Source organism: Mycteria americana, chromosome 17, assembly GCF_035582795.1.
Source record: "Mycteria americana isolate JAX WOST 10 ecotype Jacksonville Zoo and Gardens chromosome 17, USCA_MyAme_1.0, whole genome shotgun sequence".
Classification (NCBI taxonomy): domain Eukaryota; kingdom Metazoa; phylum Chordata; class Aves; order Ciconiiformes; family Ciconiidae; genus Mycteria; species Mycteria americana.
In genome coordinates, this window is record NC_134381.1 from 6801146 (window position 1) to 6821479 (window position 20334).

General features: G+C 48.1%; 1 protein-coding gene across 3 annotated transcripts in view; it reads left to right on the top strand.

The window, feature by feature from the left end:
- Positions 1-20334, top strand: part of COL27A1 (collagen type XXVII alpha 1 chain) — a 165348-nt gene that overhangs the window by 126734 nt on the left and 18280 nt on the right. For all 3 annotated transcript variants that reach the window (XR_012778234.1, XM_075519862.1, XM_075519863.1), the window contains exons 39-42: positions 13804-13857; positions 13979-14086; positions 15570-15623; positions 15931-15984. Coding sequence is in view for 2 of the 3 variants with exons in the window: in XM_075519862.1 (XP_075375977.1) it covers positions 13804-13857; positions 13979-14086; positions 15570-15623; positions 15931-15984 (270 nt within the window). In the remaining variant the exon portion in view is untranslated. The remainder of the gene's footprint in view (positions 1-13803; positions 13858-13978; positions 14087-15569; positions 15624-15930; positions 15985-20334) is intronic.

Genomic DNA, 20334 nt, shown 5'->3' on the forward strand with positions numbered 1-20334 from the left:
TGTGTCTGGGAGGCTGGATTGCATTTAAACCCTAGCAAGAAATAAATAGGCTTTTTCTTTTTTCTTTTTTTTTTTTTTTTGTGACAAGGGCAGTAATTACTGTAGACGATAATACTACTGTAACAGGGCATGCCATGTTGCATCAAAACACCTGGGGGCAGATTGAGAGGGAGATGCAGGCAGTGAACCAGGACACTGCTTAGGGCAGGAGGTCATCTGAGATGTGACTTGTTGCAAATGTTGTCATAAAGTATGTTATTTTTGCAAAAAACTACATCCAGGAGATGGTTTGGTCTTTTAATCAGGATACAAACTTGAGATGTGGATCACTTCTCTGCTTTGCCACAGGCTTTGTGTAGGCTTTGGGACACTGTGCCTCTCTACTGCATCTGTAAAATGGACCACCTTGCAGGGTATTAGAGAGGGATGTACAGGGGACTGCGAGGAGCTGAGTTTCCCCTGGCTGTCACAGCTGGCCTTGACCTGCAGTTTGGAAATGGCTAGCTTTTGCCCTCTCTCACTTCTGTTTGATGATTACTTGGTTCCTTCTGTTTTTCCCTTCTAAGGTTTCCCCCTTAAATATAGAAAACAAATAGAAGAAATTAGCAGGAAATTATTCCTGAATCCTCAATGAATATCCTAGGCATGTCTGGTTCACTTGGAGGTCCGATCTCAGTGCCATGAAAAGAAAAAATGTGATTCTGGCTTTGAGATGAGAGCTGCAGGGCCAGAGGAGCCGAGCAGGGTCTGGCCTGGAGCTCGTTCAGTGGTGCCAGATGGAGGAGAGCACTGCCCAGTGCCCTAGTGGGCTGCTCTGCAAGCCAAGTCAGGCCCTTCTGCTTGAAACATGGCGTTTATCAGCTTGACAACATGATTTATTCATTGTACTTATTGTTGTGGATCAAAGTTGCAGGAAGCATGGACTCACAAGGCGCTTTCTGTGAAGCGATAGCCCGGTCGAGGTGGATGCAGCCAGGCTGGCTGGAGCGGCCATGCTCACCTGTAGCATAAGTCTTGCTGCCCATGCAGCTGGAGAACGTGCCAGCTCCCACCCCACATGTCTGCGAGCAGCCCCAGCATGTCAGAAGGAACGAGTAGACCAAGTTTGACCAAGTTTGATGGCAGCTCTGAAATCCCTGCCCGGGTTAGGTGGGAGGCAGCAGGGCAGGCGGGTACATCTGAGCGCTGGGTGGATGCTTGATGTTGAAGCATGTTGTTTTTCCCTTTGGTGACGTTGTGGCTGGCCCTTTTAGGAGGGCAGAGAGAAGGGTGTGAGGGGATGGAAGCAGCAAAGGGGCTGGATTTGTGTTATTTTTGGGCTGAGGTTGGGATTTGAGCACTGACTTGACTAGAAAGTGGAAACATTGGCTTAATACTGTGGTGCAGCACCATAAATGTGCAGAATAAGGCTGTAGTCCTGCCCCAAATAAGGCCATCCTTGGCCACAGCCCCCTGTCCCCACAGGGAGCTCTTTGCAGGACTGGGATTGTAGCACGGGCGAGGGGTGGGTGGTCCCCAGTATCCCAGCTCCCTCCCAGCTGCAGGCCGGCGTGGCTGGACAGCCGCCCTCAGCGCCCGGCCCTCCGTGTGCTGTACTTCTGGCTGGTTCACATGTTTATATTGTGCATGTCTTAAGAAGCAATAAAAATACTAAAATCATGCAAAAGCCATATTAAGTTATAGAGTATAAAATATAGATTCTCTCAGACTCTGTCCCTGCTGTTTGCCAGCATGTCCCTGGGAACATGATGCCGTTTTCTGTTTTATTTAAAAAAAAAAGAGTCAACAGAGCCAAAATTCCTGCTCATAATCACTCCCTTTTGTTTTTTTTACTGCAGAGTGCTATATTTCCATCTACTATTTTAATATGCTTCTTTGTATATCCTTATGTCTAAACTCAAGCAGACTTTCAGAGAGCTGTATAGGCTCCAGATAGCACTGCCTCCCCTGCCAAACGCCTGGCCGTTACCTAATATATAGGCTGGTGTTCCTGTACTCGCTGAGGTAATTTAAAGATGGAAGTCCTCTGACAGAAGTACAAATAATTTTTCTCTTCCCATTTTTTCTTTGAGACTTTTATCCTACCTTCCCATGGAGAAAACGTACAAATATTAGTAGGATCTTCCTTAGATTTCTACCAAGATAAAGTTTACAGCTCAGAGATGTAAACCGCTAGCGATAACGGCAACCCCCTCCTTTTCAACTGGGGATTGGAAGCTGGAATAGAAAGGCAACCCATCCTCTGCAAGACATGTCACAAAAGCCACCACAGGCACAGCCCACCACAAATGTGTACAAAGGACAGAGGTTTTTAAGGCTGCTGGACAAAGATAACAAAAATCTCATCAGGGAAAAATCCTGAAGGTATTCACCCAAGGGCAAATGCCAAGGTTGCCCGGTGACAAACTCCTGTCCAGGATTTGTAGGGTGGCACGGAAATTGCCTGGGGAAGGTGTGGAGGCGCTTGCGTTGCAGGGAGGAGGCACGTTGGGTTTGGGTGTGCTGCAGATACTGTGTGTTTACACATTACGCGTGTTGCATATGGTTTTAATACATCTGATGTGATAGTGTTGTGCTGTCCAATACTCAGTTTAGACGGTTTTAAAGAGAACTTCACCTTTAGCTATTGCATCTTCATTTGGTCTCTCCTGGCATGACACCCGGGAGTCCTTACATCCGTGCTTCACTGCATTCCTGCCTGGATCCACTGACTTTTCCCTGGGCTAGACATGTTTGCTTCTGCTCCAATATTGTTGAGGTATCCTGCTCATCTACAAAAGGGACAGGGGAGATGTTAATGCTTCTGTGCCATTAGTGGGAGAGACGCACACAAGGATCTGTCTAGTTACCTGTGCCAACAAACTGACCTCCATCTGGGAGTGTGTAGCTCATCTTCTGCTTCTGGAAGAGATTCATATTAGCTCGAGGAAGCTGATGCCCATCTGCAGTTGTGGACATAGAGACAAGCTTCTCCTATGCTTTGGCTTGGCCCTGTGTTGCCTTCTGCTTCAGCACTAGAGGGGACCCACAGGGACGTGCCCTCCGCAAACAGCGACGGCCTCTGGAAAAACCCTTTTTATCACAAGTCCCTGCAGCTACACCGCTTCTTGGAGACTTTTCCTGAACACCAAGGACATGTTTAGTCTTAATCTTTACTTTGGTTATGTCTAAAGGAACGTGACACTTCACTATCAAGTGTCCTCTTGACAGATGTAGGAAATGAGGCACCTGATTGCTCTGAAATGATCTGCTTTTATTCTGGTGCATTTTCAGCCCAGTTTGCACATACTGGCCTGGGGCAAAGGCCTGGTGCTGGCAGCACCCCGTGTAGCCACAGAGCAGGTAGAAGCTGGGGAACTTGGCAGGGCACGTACAAGCTTGCGCACCACGTGGCGACGGGCCAGCGCAAGGGGTGGAAAGAGGTTAGCAGTTCCTCAGTCTGCACCGTCCTAGAGCTCCCGGGGAGATGGCAGATGAAGGGATGCACTGGAAAACCTTCCCAGGTGCTAAAGCTGGAGGAAGCGTAAAGGGTCTGTGCTGCCCTTCCGGGTCAGGCAGAAGAGAGACGATCAGTCCCTACAGCAGGGACAAGTCTGACTTTACTGAGCAAAGTTCTATTTTCCAGAAAGCTGTCCCGATGCTGATACAACGTTACCAACTGAGCACAACCAAACTTCCCTTGGTGCTCAAGAAACATTTTTCAAAGATCGTTAGCTTTAACTTGGCTCAGCCATTTCCAGTATTAACATATCTCAAAACCGGTTTCCACTGTGGTTTTAAATCTCAAACAAAAGCAGCAGGGAGGCCCCAGCCGAGTCTCCAGGGGTAGTTTGTACATGTTTCAAAGCCAGTGGATTTCAGCAAGCAAACCTGGCAACTGAGATGGTCCATGAGTCTCACAGCTGTGGCTGGCAGGACTCGAGGCAGCTGGAGCTGAGATACGCGAGTATCCTCTATCTTTTGGTCACTTCGTCCAAGTTCACGCTGCTCCGTTGAATTCCAGTTCCTGCTCAGCAGAGGGATGGGCCAGTTGTCCCCCTGGTCATAAGAGAGAAATCAGAGCACCTGAAACACTAACACACAGCTGAGTGCAAGACCCACTTGAGATTTTAAAAATCACATCAGAGATGCGCATCTTTCCTGAGCTGCTGTCTTGCGTATTGTCTCCTCCCAGTGGTTTCCATCTTCTAATACAAACTTATTGCCTTCACTTGATCTTGACCCTCTTCTAGACTTGGCCTTTTGACCTCTGGTTGGCTCGTTTGAGCAGCAAAGAGCTGAAAATCTCTTCCCCTTGCAGAGCACCAGGGACTGTTTGGGCATCCCCGTTCAGAGACACTGGCTGGAGATGCAGATCCAACAGTGCAGGGAGCAGGAGCAGGAGCTGTCTGCTGGAGATTCATACTTTCTGTACGGGCAAGGCAGGACAAGGATATGTCTCTGCAGTTTGTGGGGAGACTGGAAGATACAACGGCCCGCCAAACCCTGGCAAAGGTCCATCAGCAATCCATCAGCAATGCAAGTGTCATGGTGTAGTTTGCCAAAATAAAAAGATAATTTCTCTGCAGACCTGTAAGTGTATGAGGGGATGGTGCCACGGAGCCTGAAATACCCGAAGAACGTTGTTGGAGGCTAATGTGCATTTACAAAGGATCTGGCTGCCAGTCAGTCCTGCTCTTCGCAACAGAGGATGATAAGAGCCAAAGGTTGAAGTCACTGGTATGCAAGCAGCTACCTGGACACAGGCAAGTGGTCCCTGAGAGCAACCTCCCCCCCCCCCCCGAAAGTGCTCCTCTCCGCTGCTTCTCCTCTCCACCTACAGAAAATACGGCATTTCAGCCCTTCCCGCGGAGGACAACTGATCCACCAGTGGCTGTGCGAAAGGCCCAAGCCAGTTGGCAGGAGGGAGGTGGTGGGTTTCCAGCTGCGCTCCGTAGCTGTGCACTGTGGTTTTCGTAATGTGCTGGTTGTCATACAAGGCAGACATCTGATAGCGAGGTTTTTACAATTCCAGGAAAGCAATTGGAGAGCCTGTAGGTAATGAAATACAACATGCTCTGAAACAAGAAAATCCCTCATTGTTCAGCAAAACTGGGAGCCGAGTTCTTTTCTTTTTCCACTTCCTTTTTAACCTGAAATCCTATCTGCGGTGTCATTCAGCCACGTCAGGACTCGGAAAGCTTTGAGCCAGACGCTCCAATGGTATAAATCGCCATAAACAATTACATCAGAGAAGATCTGGCTGCATGTTCCAGCCCTGCTACATGGTGCAGATGTGCACGAGCAGACCAAAAGAGCTCTAAGGGCTGGTAAATCCTTTTGCTCTGATGTGACAAGGTCCAAAGTCCTTTCGTTTGCTCTCCAAGAGGGCAGAGTGATGGAGCTGGGCTGGGGTGGAGATCTGAGAAGGTATTTTGAGGCAACTCACAGTGCTTTGAAAAGGATAAAGCCACTATCCAGCCCAGTACAGAGCGCTGGGTGAACTCATGGCTCTTGGCTCCAGCACTGTGGTCTCAGCCACATCGCTGCCCAGAGCGGCAGCAACTCCACACGCAGCGTTGGATGGTGTCCTGAGGACAGCATCCTTCCCATCATGTTCTTGTGTCTCCATCATCTACAGGCTACAATCCTGAAGTGGAAGGAGGACTTACTGATCAGGGTGGACCTTCTGCTCTGAGCTAGCAGAGTCGCTCCAGAAACTGCGCGCTGTGGTCACGGCTGAGATGGGGCTGGTTTCTGGGCTCTGCAATGCCAGGGTAGAGCAGGAGCTCATTCTCATCCGACACACTGCTCTATTACAAAGTTGTCCAAACATCACTTACAGCAGAATTTGTCCCAGAGTGGTTTTTTGCTCTTTGTTCTTTTCTGTTTCCTGCCACTGAAAACATGATTCAAAGATTTTCTGCAACAAAGCGCCTCGCTCTGCTGTCGCTGAATCCAGCCATTCACTGCGAACACATGAGCTCAGCGACAGCTGGCAACGCCACATCACTTACATGGCATCCAGCTCCCGGAAAACACTGAGGCTGCCGAAGGACAATCCTGGAGTCACTTCTGGTTTTAATCTCTGCTGTCCATGCAGGAATCTGCATGGACAATTTTTTTGATAATGTGCTGAGCTGTTGTTTCCTGGAAAAGCTGGGTTTTGTGCCCTGGTCTACGGGCTGTCTGTGGAGCTCTTACCTGAAAGAAGTTTCTTAAACTCCCTCAACTGGAGGGCGTGGGGTTACCCTCCCACTGAGCAATGGAAAGAATGGAGAATACTGTGCTCAGTGTGCAGGGGAGGGCTGTGGCCGCCCCGGCAGCGTGTCAGTGGTGACAGCGAGCTCCTCACACCCTTAATCTAGGAAATTAGTATTGTTGCTCCTAATCTTGCCCTTGAATAATGCGCTAGCAGTAGAGGCACAAAGTAATAAAGTGACTTGCCCTGGGCTCATGCAGGAGATCAGTCAGTGGCAGAGGCAGAGGGGGACTGGGAGCTCCCCAACCCCACTCCGGGGCCCTGTGCAGTGGCTCGGTACAGGCTGTATTGGCCCAGACACATCTCAGTAGATGTTTCCTGAGACAGCTGTGCTTGTCAAAGGGCATGGGCCCTGTGCTGCAGAGCTGAATGTCTCCTGGGCCTGTGCATGATCCACATCCCAAGCCACAGCTACCCCTTCCATATGGGAGGAGGGAACACAACAGGACATGCTTTTCTTGCCTTACAGCCCGTCCTTTCCAGTAGCTGCTGCATCAGCAGGGCCAGTTCCTATACTGGAGTCCCATTTCTATAGCTGAAGGTGCTTGCACTTGGCCATGGTATGTCATTGTGTGACAGCCTTGGAGCGTCATTACTCACGTGGACCAATATCCAGCAAAGCTATAAGCAGGTATTTGCCTTGCATCAAAAATCAAAGGTGAACAAAGTTGCTCAGGAATGTAGTCAAACGTGCTTAAACCCTTTGCTTTGAATAGGGCAAGAGCAAGGGTCAGGGCGAGTGCCTCTCCGCAGAGCTGCAGTCCACAAGTCTCTCTCCTTCCCCTTCTAGAAGCAACGTTGTCATCCCTGGGCAACTCTGCCCTTAGCTGCAATCAGCTTCTCCTTTTGCTTTAATAACCAGTGCATCGCTGATGGCCTCAGGTCCAGCCTCTTCTGTGGAAGTCTAAACATCCCATTTTATGGAGAGGTACATGCTGGATTTTGTTGTTTGGGAGATTTTATTGTGGGGGGTTTTTTCCCCCTTGTCTGCTATGCTGGTATCTGTGACTCAGCCCACCAAATCCATTGAAACCTTTGGAGTGGACCAGGGTTGCCTGTGAGCCCTGGGAGGAATCCTGCAGGGAATCACAGAGCTCTCCCAGTCCCCGGGGGACCGCTGCTTGCTGCGACCAAAGTTGCTCTCCTGCAGCCGAGGGGCCGTTTGCCCTTGCAGGGATTCAGCCAGCTCTGCCTGCTCTCTCTGCTGCTTGGGAAGGCAGGCTGATCCCAGCTGGTCTTCGTTTAGAGTTAATAGCAGTCGAAATGAGCCAAAATTTGAAATAAATCCCATTGACTTGGCACAGTTTCTTTCCTGACTCAGACGAAGGAGATGCACTTTTTGTGCAGTTACTCCAAGATTCCCCTCCTTATTGCAAGAGAGGATTTCATTCCCCTCCTCTTCCACAACCCCAGGGCATCTGTGTCCTTCAAAAGGAAGATATTAACCCTTAGTGTTTGGGGGAGGAAAAAAAGAGCACAAGCAGTGCTCGTTAGTGTAAATCGGAGTTATACTGCCGAAGTGCTCCGTCTATTCCTTTCTTCCCAGTTGTCAGCTTCCAGCACTGGCTAATTCTTTGGAGCATTTTGGTGTCATCATGTATGAAAGCTTCATAGCTCAGTGGGGATGAGGGCTTGCACTTTTCCTGCACTTCCCACCCACCCATCGAGCCTTTTGGTGGCACTTTTGTCTCCTGTGCTTCCTTAGAGATGACAAAATAGAGGCAAAGAGGGGGAAAAAAAGGGATTTTCCCAGAAACAACAAGTTAGTGGCAGTTCAGGGCTATCAGACCAAACCAGACCAGCTCAGAGCACACAGCACTGCTTTGTACCTGATTCTCTTTGCTGCTTTACACTGTGACTGCTTAGAAAAACCAAGTTAAATAGACCTCCTCGTTCACAAAACCAAAAGTGGCATATTTCAGAGCAACATCTGCATGCAGATAAGAACTTGCACTAAAGCAGAGAGTTTGGGATACAAGATTTTGGTTTGGATTCCACATTTTAAGCTGAGGAACTCAGCTGAAAGGAAAGTCATAGTGACGCTAGCTGTAGTCTTTCCCTCTGAGATCTTTTTATAGGATTTCCCCATCTCACTTTTTCTTTGAATTCAGCCAGCCAGCTCTACCTGCACTCACCACTCGGGTTTCCACAAGCAGGCCAAGAGCCCATTACCTCCCAGTGATCCCAGTGAAGCCCTCTGAACGTCACAGTACAATCAGGTCTTTCTTCTCGAGAACAGTTGAGTCTTTCTTCTTTTCCCATGCTCATTCAGGAGCTGCTGCCCTGTCTCCTCCCCTTCCAAACTACTGCTAGACAGAGTGATTATGAAATGTGTTTCTTATAAATCAGAAACATTTAGGTCTTCAAATGCCCAGCCCCAATAATCCCACTAATTTCCTGAGTGCTTGTGAAATGTCCTCCATGGGGGGAGGCTTCTCCCGATCAAAGTTTATTAAGTAGAGGTTCTCATATGGAGACATTGCTGAGCGGTAGGAAATGATATGGGGCTTTTTCATTTCCCTTTAAATGAGCTCGCTGGCTGGGCCCTGAACAATATGGGCATGGTCATCCTATGTTTCATGCCTCCTACCTTTACTGCTGCTTTAGCTTTTCTGCCCTTTCTACATCCAGTGCCTCAAACTATCACCATTTTTTTTTCCCATCACCACTGGCACTTTCTTTTCTTTACTCAGTAGCTGCATTCTGATTCTTCTGTTTCCCCCTGCCTCATTTTTTTCCCCCCTGCCTCATTTTTGGTAGGGAGGAGTGACCTCAGACCTTCAGTCAATGACACCCAAAAAAATTTGAAAATATACTCCTGCTCCACAACAGTCCTGAGTAATCCTGAACCTGCCTGAAACAGGCTTCGGGAAGCTATCTCGTCAGTACTATGCCCTCGTAGAGCTTCTCTCCCGTGCCGTGCTGTAAGTCTGCAAGCAAAGCAGAAACATATCTATCCTCTGAAGTGCCAAGAGCCACAGTTCCCCTTGAGTCAAACCAGGACGGTGAGTCACGGCTCGGTAACCACTTCCTTGGATCTAGTGCATGTAGCAGAGCATCAGTGAATGTGGGGGAAGTTTGGGTCTGGACTTTAACGCTGTTGTTTGGCTCCATTTGGGGTATATCTCTCTGCAATTCATTCAACTTCCTTATTTTGTTTTTCTGGATGTTGTTGTTGTAACATAGTTTTTAACTGTTGATGTGTTGAGAATTTAAAGCTGGGCTGCTCGTCTGTTTGCTCCCAATAAATGTTACTGCTGTGCTGTGCAAGAGACCTGACTTTGCTGCCAAGGCCATCAGCAGCTGAAAGCCTCTTTTTTTCCTTAAAAATTAATCCATTTGCATTGGAAAATGAACTATCCAGCTTTTCACTTAGGGGAATATCTAAGGCTATACTAAAAAAAAGCCTATAAAATTTTGTCCTTACTGAAGCTGGCAATGAAATTTTAAACATGCTAGACCTAAGATGATAATTTATTTGCTTTCCTTGGATATTTTGGCATACCTGAAGGCGTGTGACTTTGTAAAACCTCTGCTTTCCACTGTCCCTGGTCACAAATACCATCATCTTCTGGAGGTAACGATATGCTTCTCCAGTGAAGAGTACAGTATATAAAGAGAAATCACCATTTAAAAATAATCCCGCTGATGGAAGAAGCTTGGAACGAAGATTTGTTTTCTCAGCAAACTGGTAACCCAAAGCATACAACAAAATGTGTACAAACCCCGAGAATAAAAGCATCAAGTGTTTAGTGCCTTGGCACACTAACCCAACTGATTTGAATCCAGCAAAAAGAACTTGGAATTAATTATTCTTATGTATAGGCTTTTGTACATTTTCTGCCCCTCACTGCTGTCTCTGCTAAAGAGAGTAGGAACCCTAGGAACTTCACATGGCAGTGGAAGAGGTGCCAAAAGATGCTAGATTCCTAATGTACTTTGGAGGCCCTGGATGAAGTTACAATCTCACTGAATTTTATTTTTAACCTTTTTTTTTTCCCCCCTGTTCTGGCCCTGATTTTTCCATCCCTGGACAGATGAGTCAGAAGAATGGAGAGAAAAAGGATCTGACCTTTTTTGAAGGCTACCAAACCTGTTGCTGGGCTTGTTATTGCCTGTGTAATGTGTGGCACGTGGCAGTGCGGTGATTTCTGGGAACTGTGCAAACCACTGTGTATGTGCCCTGTGAACGTCTGGGATTGCAACAAACAGCAACCACATCTGGAACATCACAAGTAGAGATATCACATATCTGGGAACCCCAGACAAGTGTTGAACTGCCTCTAATTCATCTGGGCAAAATTCCTACGCAGTTGGAGAAAGCACATCCAGGAAAATCAGACATATGGTAGGCTTCCCACTCACCAGCAGAGCTCTGCTGGCCAAAGTCCTAGAAAGCACGCTGGTAGAGCACAGAGCTCTATCCTTTGCTGATAGAGCTTACTCTGTTTGAGGAGGTGACTCAGGCTGCAGGATCCAAGCCACGTCTCTGCTGATGGTGTCACCAGCACGGTTTGACCCATTTATTTATACCAGCAAAGCTTTTAACAGGCAGATGAGAGCTAACAACAGTGCGGGAGGCTCAAAGGAAGATCTCTGTGGCTTACTGCGAGTGACAGCTGGTCTCACTATCACTGACAAAAGTTGGAGATGCTGCCAATTTTTTTTTCTCCAGCAATGAAGAAGGAGCCGCACCCCAGCTGGAGGACCCAGGAGAGCCTTCTGGGGTGTATGAACATCCCTGCTCAATGAGGCCAATGCATCACAAGGGGGAAAGCCGGTACAGGGAGTTTATTGGAGCCCATATCTGTGTTCGGACTCCACCAACAGGGAAAGACAAGCTGAAGGAACCCAAAGTTGAGACCCTGTTTGAACATGGCACAGTCTTCTGTGGATCGAATTCATTTTTGTGAGCAGGGCTTGGACTGTCAAAGTTGGGTTTATATTTGGGTTTTTTCCCTCTCCCAGATGACTCTAACCCTGTATCTGAACTTCGTGATTGCAGGTACAAGCATGAACTTGAACGCTGGCAGATTTTAGGAGCAGTGTGGAAATTCTGTTTCTCAGATGGGAAGATTTAAGGCCTGAACCTGTCTTCTTGAAAAGCAAAGACATTTCCCAGTGCAGGGTAGAAGCAAGCTTCAATCATTGCTTCCATGGGAGATGTATCCAGGTGGGGGGAACCAGGCTGTACTTCAAAACTCTTCTGAAGTAGCTGTCAGATCCTCATGACCTCCCCTGTGAACGGGATCCATCTGCCCTGCACAATGATAAAAGGGTACATCTCATCAATGCACTGGTGTCTGCGTTTTTTACAGACAGTGTAACGCATTCTCATCCTGGGGATGGAACCGTAACATGGAAGTATTTGTTTCAAGAGCTGTTACAGCACAGCAATTCAGGAGCACATCTGAGTGTGCAAAATGACTCTGCTGGAGAAGATCAAGGGCTTGGCCGTCACTGGGGCCAGGAACAGATTTAGCTTAAAACAGGCTTTCTCCCATTTGCAAGCAACATCTATTGCCCGTGCTTCCAAAAGATCTTAGTGCACAGTCTAGGGAGACTGATGGAAAAACACTATGCAACTAATTAGAAATCCCAGTTGTGTCTTTATTCATTCCTGTCTTGTTTTGACAGTAAACTTTTGTGAGTGATTCCACTATTCACTCTCCAAATTTTCAAGCCACTAAGCATCACGGTACTGCTGCAGAACAGGGTCTGTGAGCATTATTGCTGCTTCGCTACGCACATCATGACCGATAACGTGGGGAAGTTGAGGGACCTGGTACCAGGTCCAGTGGTGAGCTAGCTGCAGAGCTGGATGGGGATGGCCGTTTCCCAGGCTGATGCTTTCATTGGTGAGGATTTCTCTGTACTCCTGTCAAAAGTGTAAATCACGTGGGTGACACTGGAAGCTTGGCACCCACAATTCATCCTGTATTGCGTCTGCTCAGCATCTGTGGGAAAATAATTCCAGAAGTGATCTCTAGGAAAGTGGCAGCAAAAAATAGCGAACAAACCCCCGAGCAGTATGGAAGAGACAACAGAACAGGACTTGTGTACTCCTCGGCAGGGACCCGTCCTTCGTGAAGCTCTAATAGTGTTGGCAAGGTGGGCTCTTGAAATATTTGACTTAGGTAAAATGGAGCTATCCCTTTGGGGAAGTGAAGAGCTGGCATAATTCTTTAGGGCTATAATAAATCTGAATTGCTCCTTTGTGTTATGAGCAGGCACTTACGAGGCCCATGTTTCAGATCAGAGTGAAAACCCTCTGATACGGCTAGCTTTATAAGTTGCTTTTGTTCAGCTGAGACTGCAACATCAACAGTGGTGAAACCTGTACCTTCTTAACTGGGAGGCGGGAGAGCGGAGGGAGAGATGCCGTGCTGGTGCGTAGATGCTGTTGAAAAGTTTGTCGCAATTGCCAAAAAGCATGAGTTATTTTCTTCAGTGATACTTTTGCTTCTATCTGTCAAATCCAAAATATGTTGTCTGCCTTGCAGCCAACGGGGTCAAACACTGAAAAAATGAACTCCCTGGGCTCCCTAAGGAGAGCGCGCTATACTTAGTTGCTCCTCACAGCTAATTTCTGCTGTGTGCATGCAAGGAAGGGCAGCAGGTTCTGCTGCCTGTGAGGCACCCACGCTAGGTGCACAAAGCAGGCCGGCATTTCTGCCTCTCGTCGCTGTGGCTCCCACCTGAAGTTTTGCAGACCACTCCATTTCTGGATGCCTGATCGGTATATTGTGATTTCTGTGTGCTGTGTTGCAGTAATAATAATACAAATAGAGGGAAGGTTTTGCACTGAGAGCAGAAAGCTGTGCGTGGCAGGTAGATAGAAAATGAAACCACTGCCTGTTTTTACAAGGTAAAATAAGGAGAATTGCTGTTGAGGCAATGGTTCCACTGCCAGTATCCTAGAACCATATAAAAAGCATTGATATCCAATTCAGTGCCATAGATGATGGTGAAAGATACAACTCTGTTTGTAAAGCAGCGGTGCACAGATGGCAGCTCTGTCTGCAGACCAGAGGAAACATTTTGTGGGGGCCAGGGTAAATGTGTTTTCCCCATTTCAGCCCTTTCTGTAGCAGTGGCTGGGTAGGTATAATTTTTCAGTTCAGTGGGCGCTGTCTTCAAGGAGCACTTCTGAGATCCCTCTTTTGCACCCTTGAGGACAGATGGACACATCAGATGGCAGTTCTCCATCACCCGCCTGTCTTTGACATGTGATCTGAAGATGAAAAATATCACCTTTTAGCCATGTTGCCCTATAGTCACCTGGGCACAGAGATCTTTCCACCTTTAAGCAATGAGGTTTCCTTCTCCTCCATGTGTTGGAGCAGCGCAAGAACAAACTCAGCCATACTCCCGCTGTAGCACCTGTTAATTGTGGCCTTACCTGCATGACTTCCTAGCCTCCTTGTTGGCTCCCGTGGGGATAAGATAGGATGGGTGAGGACGCTGTCAGGGTTGAGTGTACCAGGGAAGTGGCCTGGGAGTGGCTGGTTGGGATGGGACTTCTTCTTTTCCCATTCCAACAGCTTTTTTTGCTCTCCTAGGGACCAGAAGGGAAACCAGGAAAACAGGGGGAAAAGGGCAAGCCTGGCCAGAAGGTAGGAACATCTCCTGTTGATAATGTCTCCTCCTCTGGATCTCCCTTTCTTTGCTCATCTTTGATATTTATCTGTAGAAGCAGTTTTGCCCTACATTAATGTCAGTGCTTTTGTTCTGCAGGGCAGCAAGGGCTACCAGGGGCAGCTCGGCGAGACAGGATCTCCAGGGAAGGAGGGGCCGAAGGGGAACCAAGGCCCTAAAGGATCCCGAGGTACCCTGGGACCTATGGTGAGAAGAGCTCTGCAAATGGTTGAACACAACACGCAGAAACGTGGCTAGCAGTGGTGGGCACAGGCCTGAATGAAACAGAGAGCCCAACAGAGGCTTCAGAGCACAGAAAGTGAAATGATGTTAGATGGGTTTAATTGACCAAAACAGCTTAACACTTGCTCTGAGCAGCACAGGAGAGATCCATAGTGGTGGTTGCGTTGGTGCCCTGTTGCATCGTGGTGCTCATGTTGCATCATGGCAGTTCTTCAGAACTCCCCAGATGGGCTGAAATATCAGGGTTTTTTCTTGGGAAGGGCTGATAAGCTATTTTTTGCTAAGACCTTTCCCTTTGAGACTGCACACTCATGGCAAGAGCTGCTTCCAAGTCAAACTGTGTTGTTATAAGGAACTCTGCCTTGGACTTCTGCCCTGTTTCTACACCCACTCTTGATCTACTTATCTAAAACACTTGCAGCAAGGAGAAATACAGCATGGGAAAGGGTTCGAGTTGGGGACTGAAGGTGAGGCTTTCAGAGAGAACAACAATAGTATGACGGAGAGGGAAGAAAGTTAGTTTGCTTTAGGCACGTGAGGCAAATGCATTGGGACAGCAGCAGTAATAAGTACCTCCTCATGCATTGCAGGCTGGTAAGGAAACTTCTTGCACTATATTTGGTAGAATTTGGTGAAAAAGCAGGAGTTAGTTATGAACCGGGAATCGTGGCAATGTTCAGAACAGTAGCAAATGAGTGATGGAGTAATGGTTCTGCTGACAGTGTTTTCCTGCACTAGAAATTATGGTCTCCCCATATATCCTCCCTTCATATTCTTTGGCAAAGCCTCCATGGATTATTTCTAAAGGAAGCAAAGCAGTATCTGAGCGGCAGTCTATTGGATTGAACACGTCTCTGTCTTGTGGAAAGGGCTTTCTTCCACGCTAAATGGGACTATATGGAAAGTTTGCAATTCACTTCAATGTGATGATCTGATTTAAACCCTTTTGTTCAGTCTGCTAAAGATGCAATAAACAGCTCTTGCAGCGCCCTCATCACAATCCAGAAAACTCCTGTCTTGGCCTCAGAACCCACACCGAAAGGTTTTCTCCCAACAGTTTAGGATTAGGACATGCATGAGAATGGTCTCGCTGGTGGACTTCCTAACACAAAGCTAATTTGGATATAAAGACGTCCAGAAGGGCAGATGAAGAGCACACACTATGCAGTCATTTCTGGTAGCAAATCTGAATGAGGTGGGGAACCTATTGTTACAGACTGGCAAAGACATAGAATGCACTCCTAGCATCACTCTTCATGTGTAAGAGGTTAAAGCCAAGCAAGAGCATTTCAGATGGCTGCAGCAAAGCTCACCGGTGGCCTGGAGAACGGGTGGCCACACTCACAGGTGGTGCTGAGCTTTGCTTTGCATAGCCCAGCGCATCCTCTTCTTGTGCGGTAATACCCACGGGCTACTCTCATGGTGCTTTCTGTGCTTGCCTCTCCAGGGTGCTCCAGGAAGGATGGGTGCTCAAGGGGAACCTGGCTTAAAGGGTTACCAGGTAAGGATTTTATTTTCATCCTCCAGCTTCTGTCTGTTCTCAAATGCAACAAAACTGCTACTCCAGGATGCAAAATCATTCTTAAACTATGATTTTCTGATCTTGAGTTCAGTTTAGTTCTTTCTCTAGTCTGCATTTGCATAATCACGACTTCTGCAGATGCATTTGGTTCATCTCTGCCATGGCCCATGTGTCTCCGAAGCTGGGATGCACGACACAGGGCTTGTGAGATCTGGCAGGAAACCAGGGACAACCTTCAGTCAAACAGCTCTTTCCTGTCTCCTCACATGCTGTCTGCTCTCCACAGGGACATGCAGGACCACCAGGGCCAATTGGACCACCAGGGCCAAAGGGGGAAAAGGTAAGTTCACAGAGTTTAGCCATCTTGTCTTCCAGTGGCATGGAAGCTGAGCTGACATAGAGACGATTGCCCCGCTGCCATAACACCCATGCATCTGTGCTCTCCTCCTCTACCTGTGGCAGAGGCAGAGGTGCCCCGTCTACAGCACAGCCGCCTACGTAACTCCTGCTGCAGCTTTACTTCTGCAAACCAGCACCAGGACACCCGTGCCACTAGCACATGCTTTCCAGACACCACGTGCCCTTGCGCCGGCGGCTGAGCCAGCCAGCATGCATTCTGGGGACAAGTTTTTCCCGCATCCAAAGAAATTCTGCTCAATTCCCAAGCCGAAAGCAATCAGAATAGTGGCTTTCTGTATCAAGTCAGAATAACACCTTGCACAAACTAGCTGATCTTCAGCAAGCTGCCCATCTGTGCTTAAATCAGCCGATAGCGTGTTGTAAGCGAGGCAGAACTGGTCTCTCCATTGCCCTTGCTCCATTTTCCTCATCGCCTGCCACCCCCTTACCTCGCCCATCCTCCCCCACCCCTCGACAAACCCCCTTGCTGCAGCTGGCCTGAGTCAGAGCCTTCTTTCCACAGCGGCTTTCTCCTTGTGTTTTTCCCCCTTTGCTGAGTCAGCATGGCCATAACCAGTTCAGGCTGGGGGACTGACTCACGCTTTAATGGTTTCCTGTCGGCGGATCTGGCTGCTCCGCGCTCCGAGGACAGCCCAGCTGGCGTTGGCTGTACTCGCAGTGCTCCTGGAGCCCCTCACGTGCCTTCAGTAGCAGCAGCGATGCTCCCTCCCTTGGTGTGGGAAGTGATGGTAGTTGGGACTGGTCAGTTGTGGGGTCCCCACGAAGAGAAAAGATGCGTGAACTCTTTTCGCTCATTTTCCGCTCCCCATTGCCGAGAGAGCTTTCGGCTTTCCCTCTGCACACAGGTGTGATTGCAGCTGTACGTGTGCAAGCAGGAGCTTCGTTGCTTATAAAAGGAGGTTGTGGGACAGAGTTCCCAAGGGCTCGTCTTTGCTGGGGCTTTGAATGTGTCCTTTCAGCTCTCGCTCCTGGGTGTCAGGACACCCTGTTCACGCTGCTCTCTGTGTTCTGCCTGGAGGCTCCTTGTGCAGCAGTGAATCTCTGTGCTGGTGGCCAGGAGTCAGTGGAGCAGGGTGAACTGTTGTGTTCCACTAAGATATTCACACGTCTCAGAAATTTTGCTTTGGGGATGAACAATGGTCATGCTGCTTTTTCTCTCATTTCCTGCTGCTGAAACACATCCGTGGAGGAACAGCTGGTGATATTCCTGCTGCTCCGCATCTCCATCGCTGCCTTGCTGAATTTCCTCTCTGCTCCCAGCCTTTCTAACGCTGCCCCATCCGCTTCCCAAGCTGCACCTCTTGCTTTTCCAGACTTGGGCAGCATTCCTCCTCAGGTGTATTCTGCTGAGTGGCCGTGCGGGAAGCGGCAAGTGTTAACCAAGCACAACCAGCCCAGGATAATAATGCAAGAGCTCACGACCAAGCACATTGTCAGTTGAAAGCCTGGCCAGAGGTTTCTCACAGTCCCACTGTTGAAACTTGAGTATCCTTGGGCAAAAAGTTGTGAGTCGTGACTACCAAAAGCAAGATCAGCCATTGGCCTTACAGCAGGAGTAAGAGATGTGCAGATATGTATCTCTGTTGTTTAAATTGCAGCTGTTGTTTTATTTTAAAACATTGAAAGTTGCCATCCTCTTGAAAGCTCCCATCATTTCAGTAGTAAATGGTCCCCAAATTATTAATCTGAAGTGCTCAGTGAAGCACTCTCCCCTTCACCAACAAAATATTCTTCTGCAAATGGATACTAGAAGAGCACTCTCTCAGAGATAACATGGGTCTTGTGTCATCAGAGCACAGCAACGCTAATGATAAAATGAATTCTACGTGCAAGTATCCCAGCTGAAGCCTGACAAAGACACCAAAGCATCTAACGCATCCTGCTGAGAACAGTCAGATCTGCTAATGACCATTGACAGCCAGATCTCACTCACGTCTTCCTGGAAGGTCAGTGGGTCTGCTGGCACCTTGCTGGGGAGCAGCTCCAGCTGAATGAGGAGAGCACAGCACTGCGTGCTGAGCCGCCAGCACCATTTCCTGTAGCATCCAGGTGCTCCACAAAAGTCTTGTCTCCTACGAGTTGCCTGATCTCAGCCTACGGATAGACAGATTCCTTCCCTCTGGACATCTGTAACCTCGCACATGCGTGCAAACATGAAAATGGAAGCCTGAATCTGAAAAATTAAGAGGAAACGAAAATGGGACCATGACGGCTCTGTGGGCTCTAAACCACATGGTAAACTTAGCTGTGCTGAAGAAGGAGGATATATAATGGTGGGGAAGGTCTTCCCTTTTCCAGAGAAGAAAGCGGCTTGGTGAGAGGCATTATTGTGGAATCCAGCTCCCTTGTGCCATAACAGCCAGCTACTCCGCCGCATTTAATACATTTACAGCTCCTCAAAGAGGCCTTGCTCAGAGCAGACGCCTGCACTTGGCAGCTGCTTAAAGCAGTCCAGATGGGATCCTTTTAAAAATTACAAACTGGTGTATCTCACTTTGGGACAGGAGCCAACAACAACAAGCCTTCCATTCTTCTCCATGCATTTTCCATTTGTATTCCAACATGTTTACTTTGCTGCCCTTTACTCTAACTTTTTTTCACTGAAGAATTAGCGCAGACCTTTCATCTCCCTCTTGAGCAGCTGAAGCATCAGGAAGTCCTGGAGGAGCTCAGTCTTGCAGTCCTAGAGCTGACCAGGCTGCAGGATTTTCTCAGTCAGAAGACAAAGGACAAGGTGGGAATTAGACTCAAGGGGACACAAAGCCACAACTCAGCTTTGGGGAGAAAGTCTGTGAGTCTTGATGCTCTTCAAGGGTCCCCAGAATTATGAGCTTTCTTTGAGTTCATCACGCTCGTCTCAGCTCCCAAATGGCAAGGTGTTCACATCCTTTTTGGGAAGAAGCAATCAGTGCCAAGACTTCTGTATAGTAACATGTATACTGGCATTTTTTTCCTGAGACTTGAGAAATGGTGGCTTTGTTTCCCTTCTAGCCTACATTCCTTTGACAGTGGTTAGAAAGCAAACCAGTTGCCAGGTATTCTGCTGCTGAATTCAACCAGCAAGTTCAGTAGTGCTGGAAACTGTTGGCAGAGCCTGTTAGGCATTACTTTCCTTTCTCTCTACTCTGCCACCCAAATTTCTCCATCCGTATTTCTCCGTACTATATTCTCAAGCCATCCTGGCACAGTTTCTCCCTATATATTTCTTCTACCATGATACCTCCCCAAAACCCCAGACAAGTATGCCGGTGTTCCCCACCCAGCACACGATCTCCTAAGGACAGTATAGCCATACCCTGTGACTATATATGAAATCCTGGCAACATTCATCCAACACATGACGCAGCAGCAGAGAAGGAAAATGCCACTGTCATCGAGCATGTAATGGAGAGACATGCACTGAGCTCTTTGCTACCTGTTGAGGTTAACTGCGAGAGATTTTGCCCAGTCTTGAGCCTCGTTCTGCCAAGCTGTAAACGTCAACACTGGTGCTCAGCCCGTGAGAAGTCAGTGTGGGTCAGTGTGTCTCTCAGCAGTGGCACAGCCCTGATTTCAAGCCGTCACCTAGTTCCTACAGAAAATAAGGTATTGGCTCCACTATCTGATTTTTTTCACCGAGGGTTATTCACTGCTCCAGGCGTGTCGTTACCAAACATCACATACAAGCAAAGCACCCCAAATGCCTTCTCCCAGAGGCAGGATCACTGAGAAATTGCCCAAGCACCCTTACTATCGGCAGCTGCAACTCAAACAGAAGATGAGAGTAACCCAGAGAGAAAGTCAAAGACAGTCGTAAATACACCAGAAAGGGCTGATAAAACCACTGAGAATTAGAGAAGCCTGTGGAAACTTGGCTCTGCGTAGCTATGGAGATTTGGACGTTCAAGGCTCTAGGAGCACCCCAAGCACTCCAAACACAGCAGCTCCACTGTGCCAGAACCCCCCAGACCTCCTCTATCCAGTAGCTGCAACATCAAAGGAGCTCTGAGACATGTTCATCCTAAGAACCCAGAGTGCCAGAGACTCAGTGATATGAAGTAGCCAAAAACTGGAGGAGCTGGAATGTAGCTGTCTTCTATGGGGAGCAAAGAAACAGCTGTCTCTGAGCTAGACTCCAGAGAAAATAGGACACCATGACCCTGAGTGACTTCTACAACAGAATTAAAAAAGATAGTGTCTGTGTTAAGTCTTGAGGGATCTCTCTGTGGATGTTTTAGAGAGGCCTCAGTTACAAATAATCCAGGTGATGTTATCTACCAGCCAAACCATG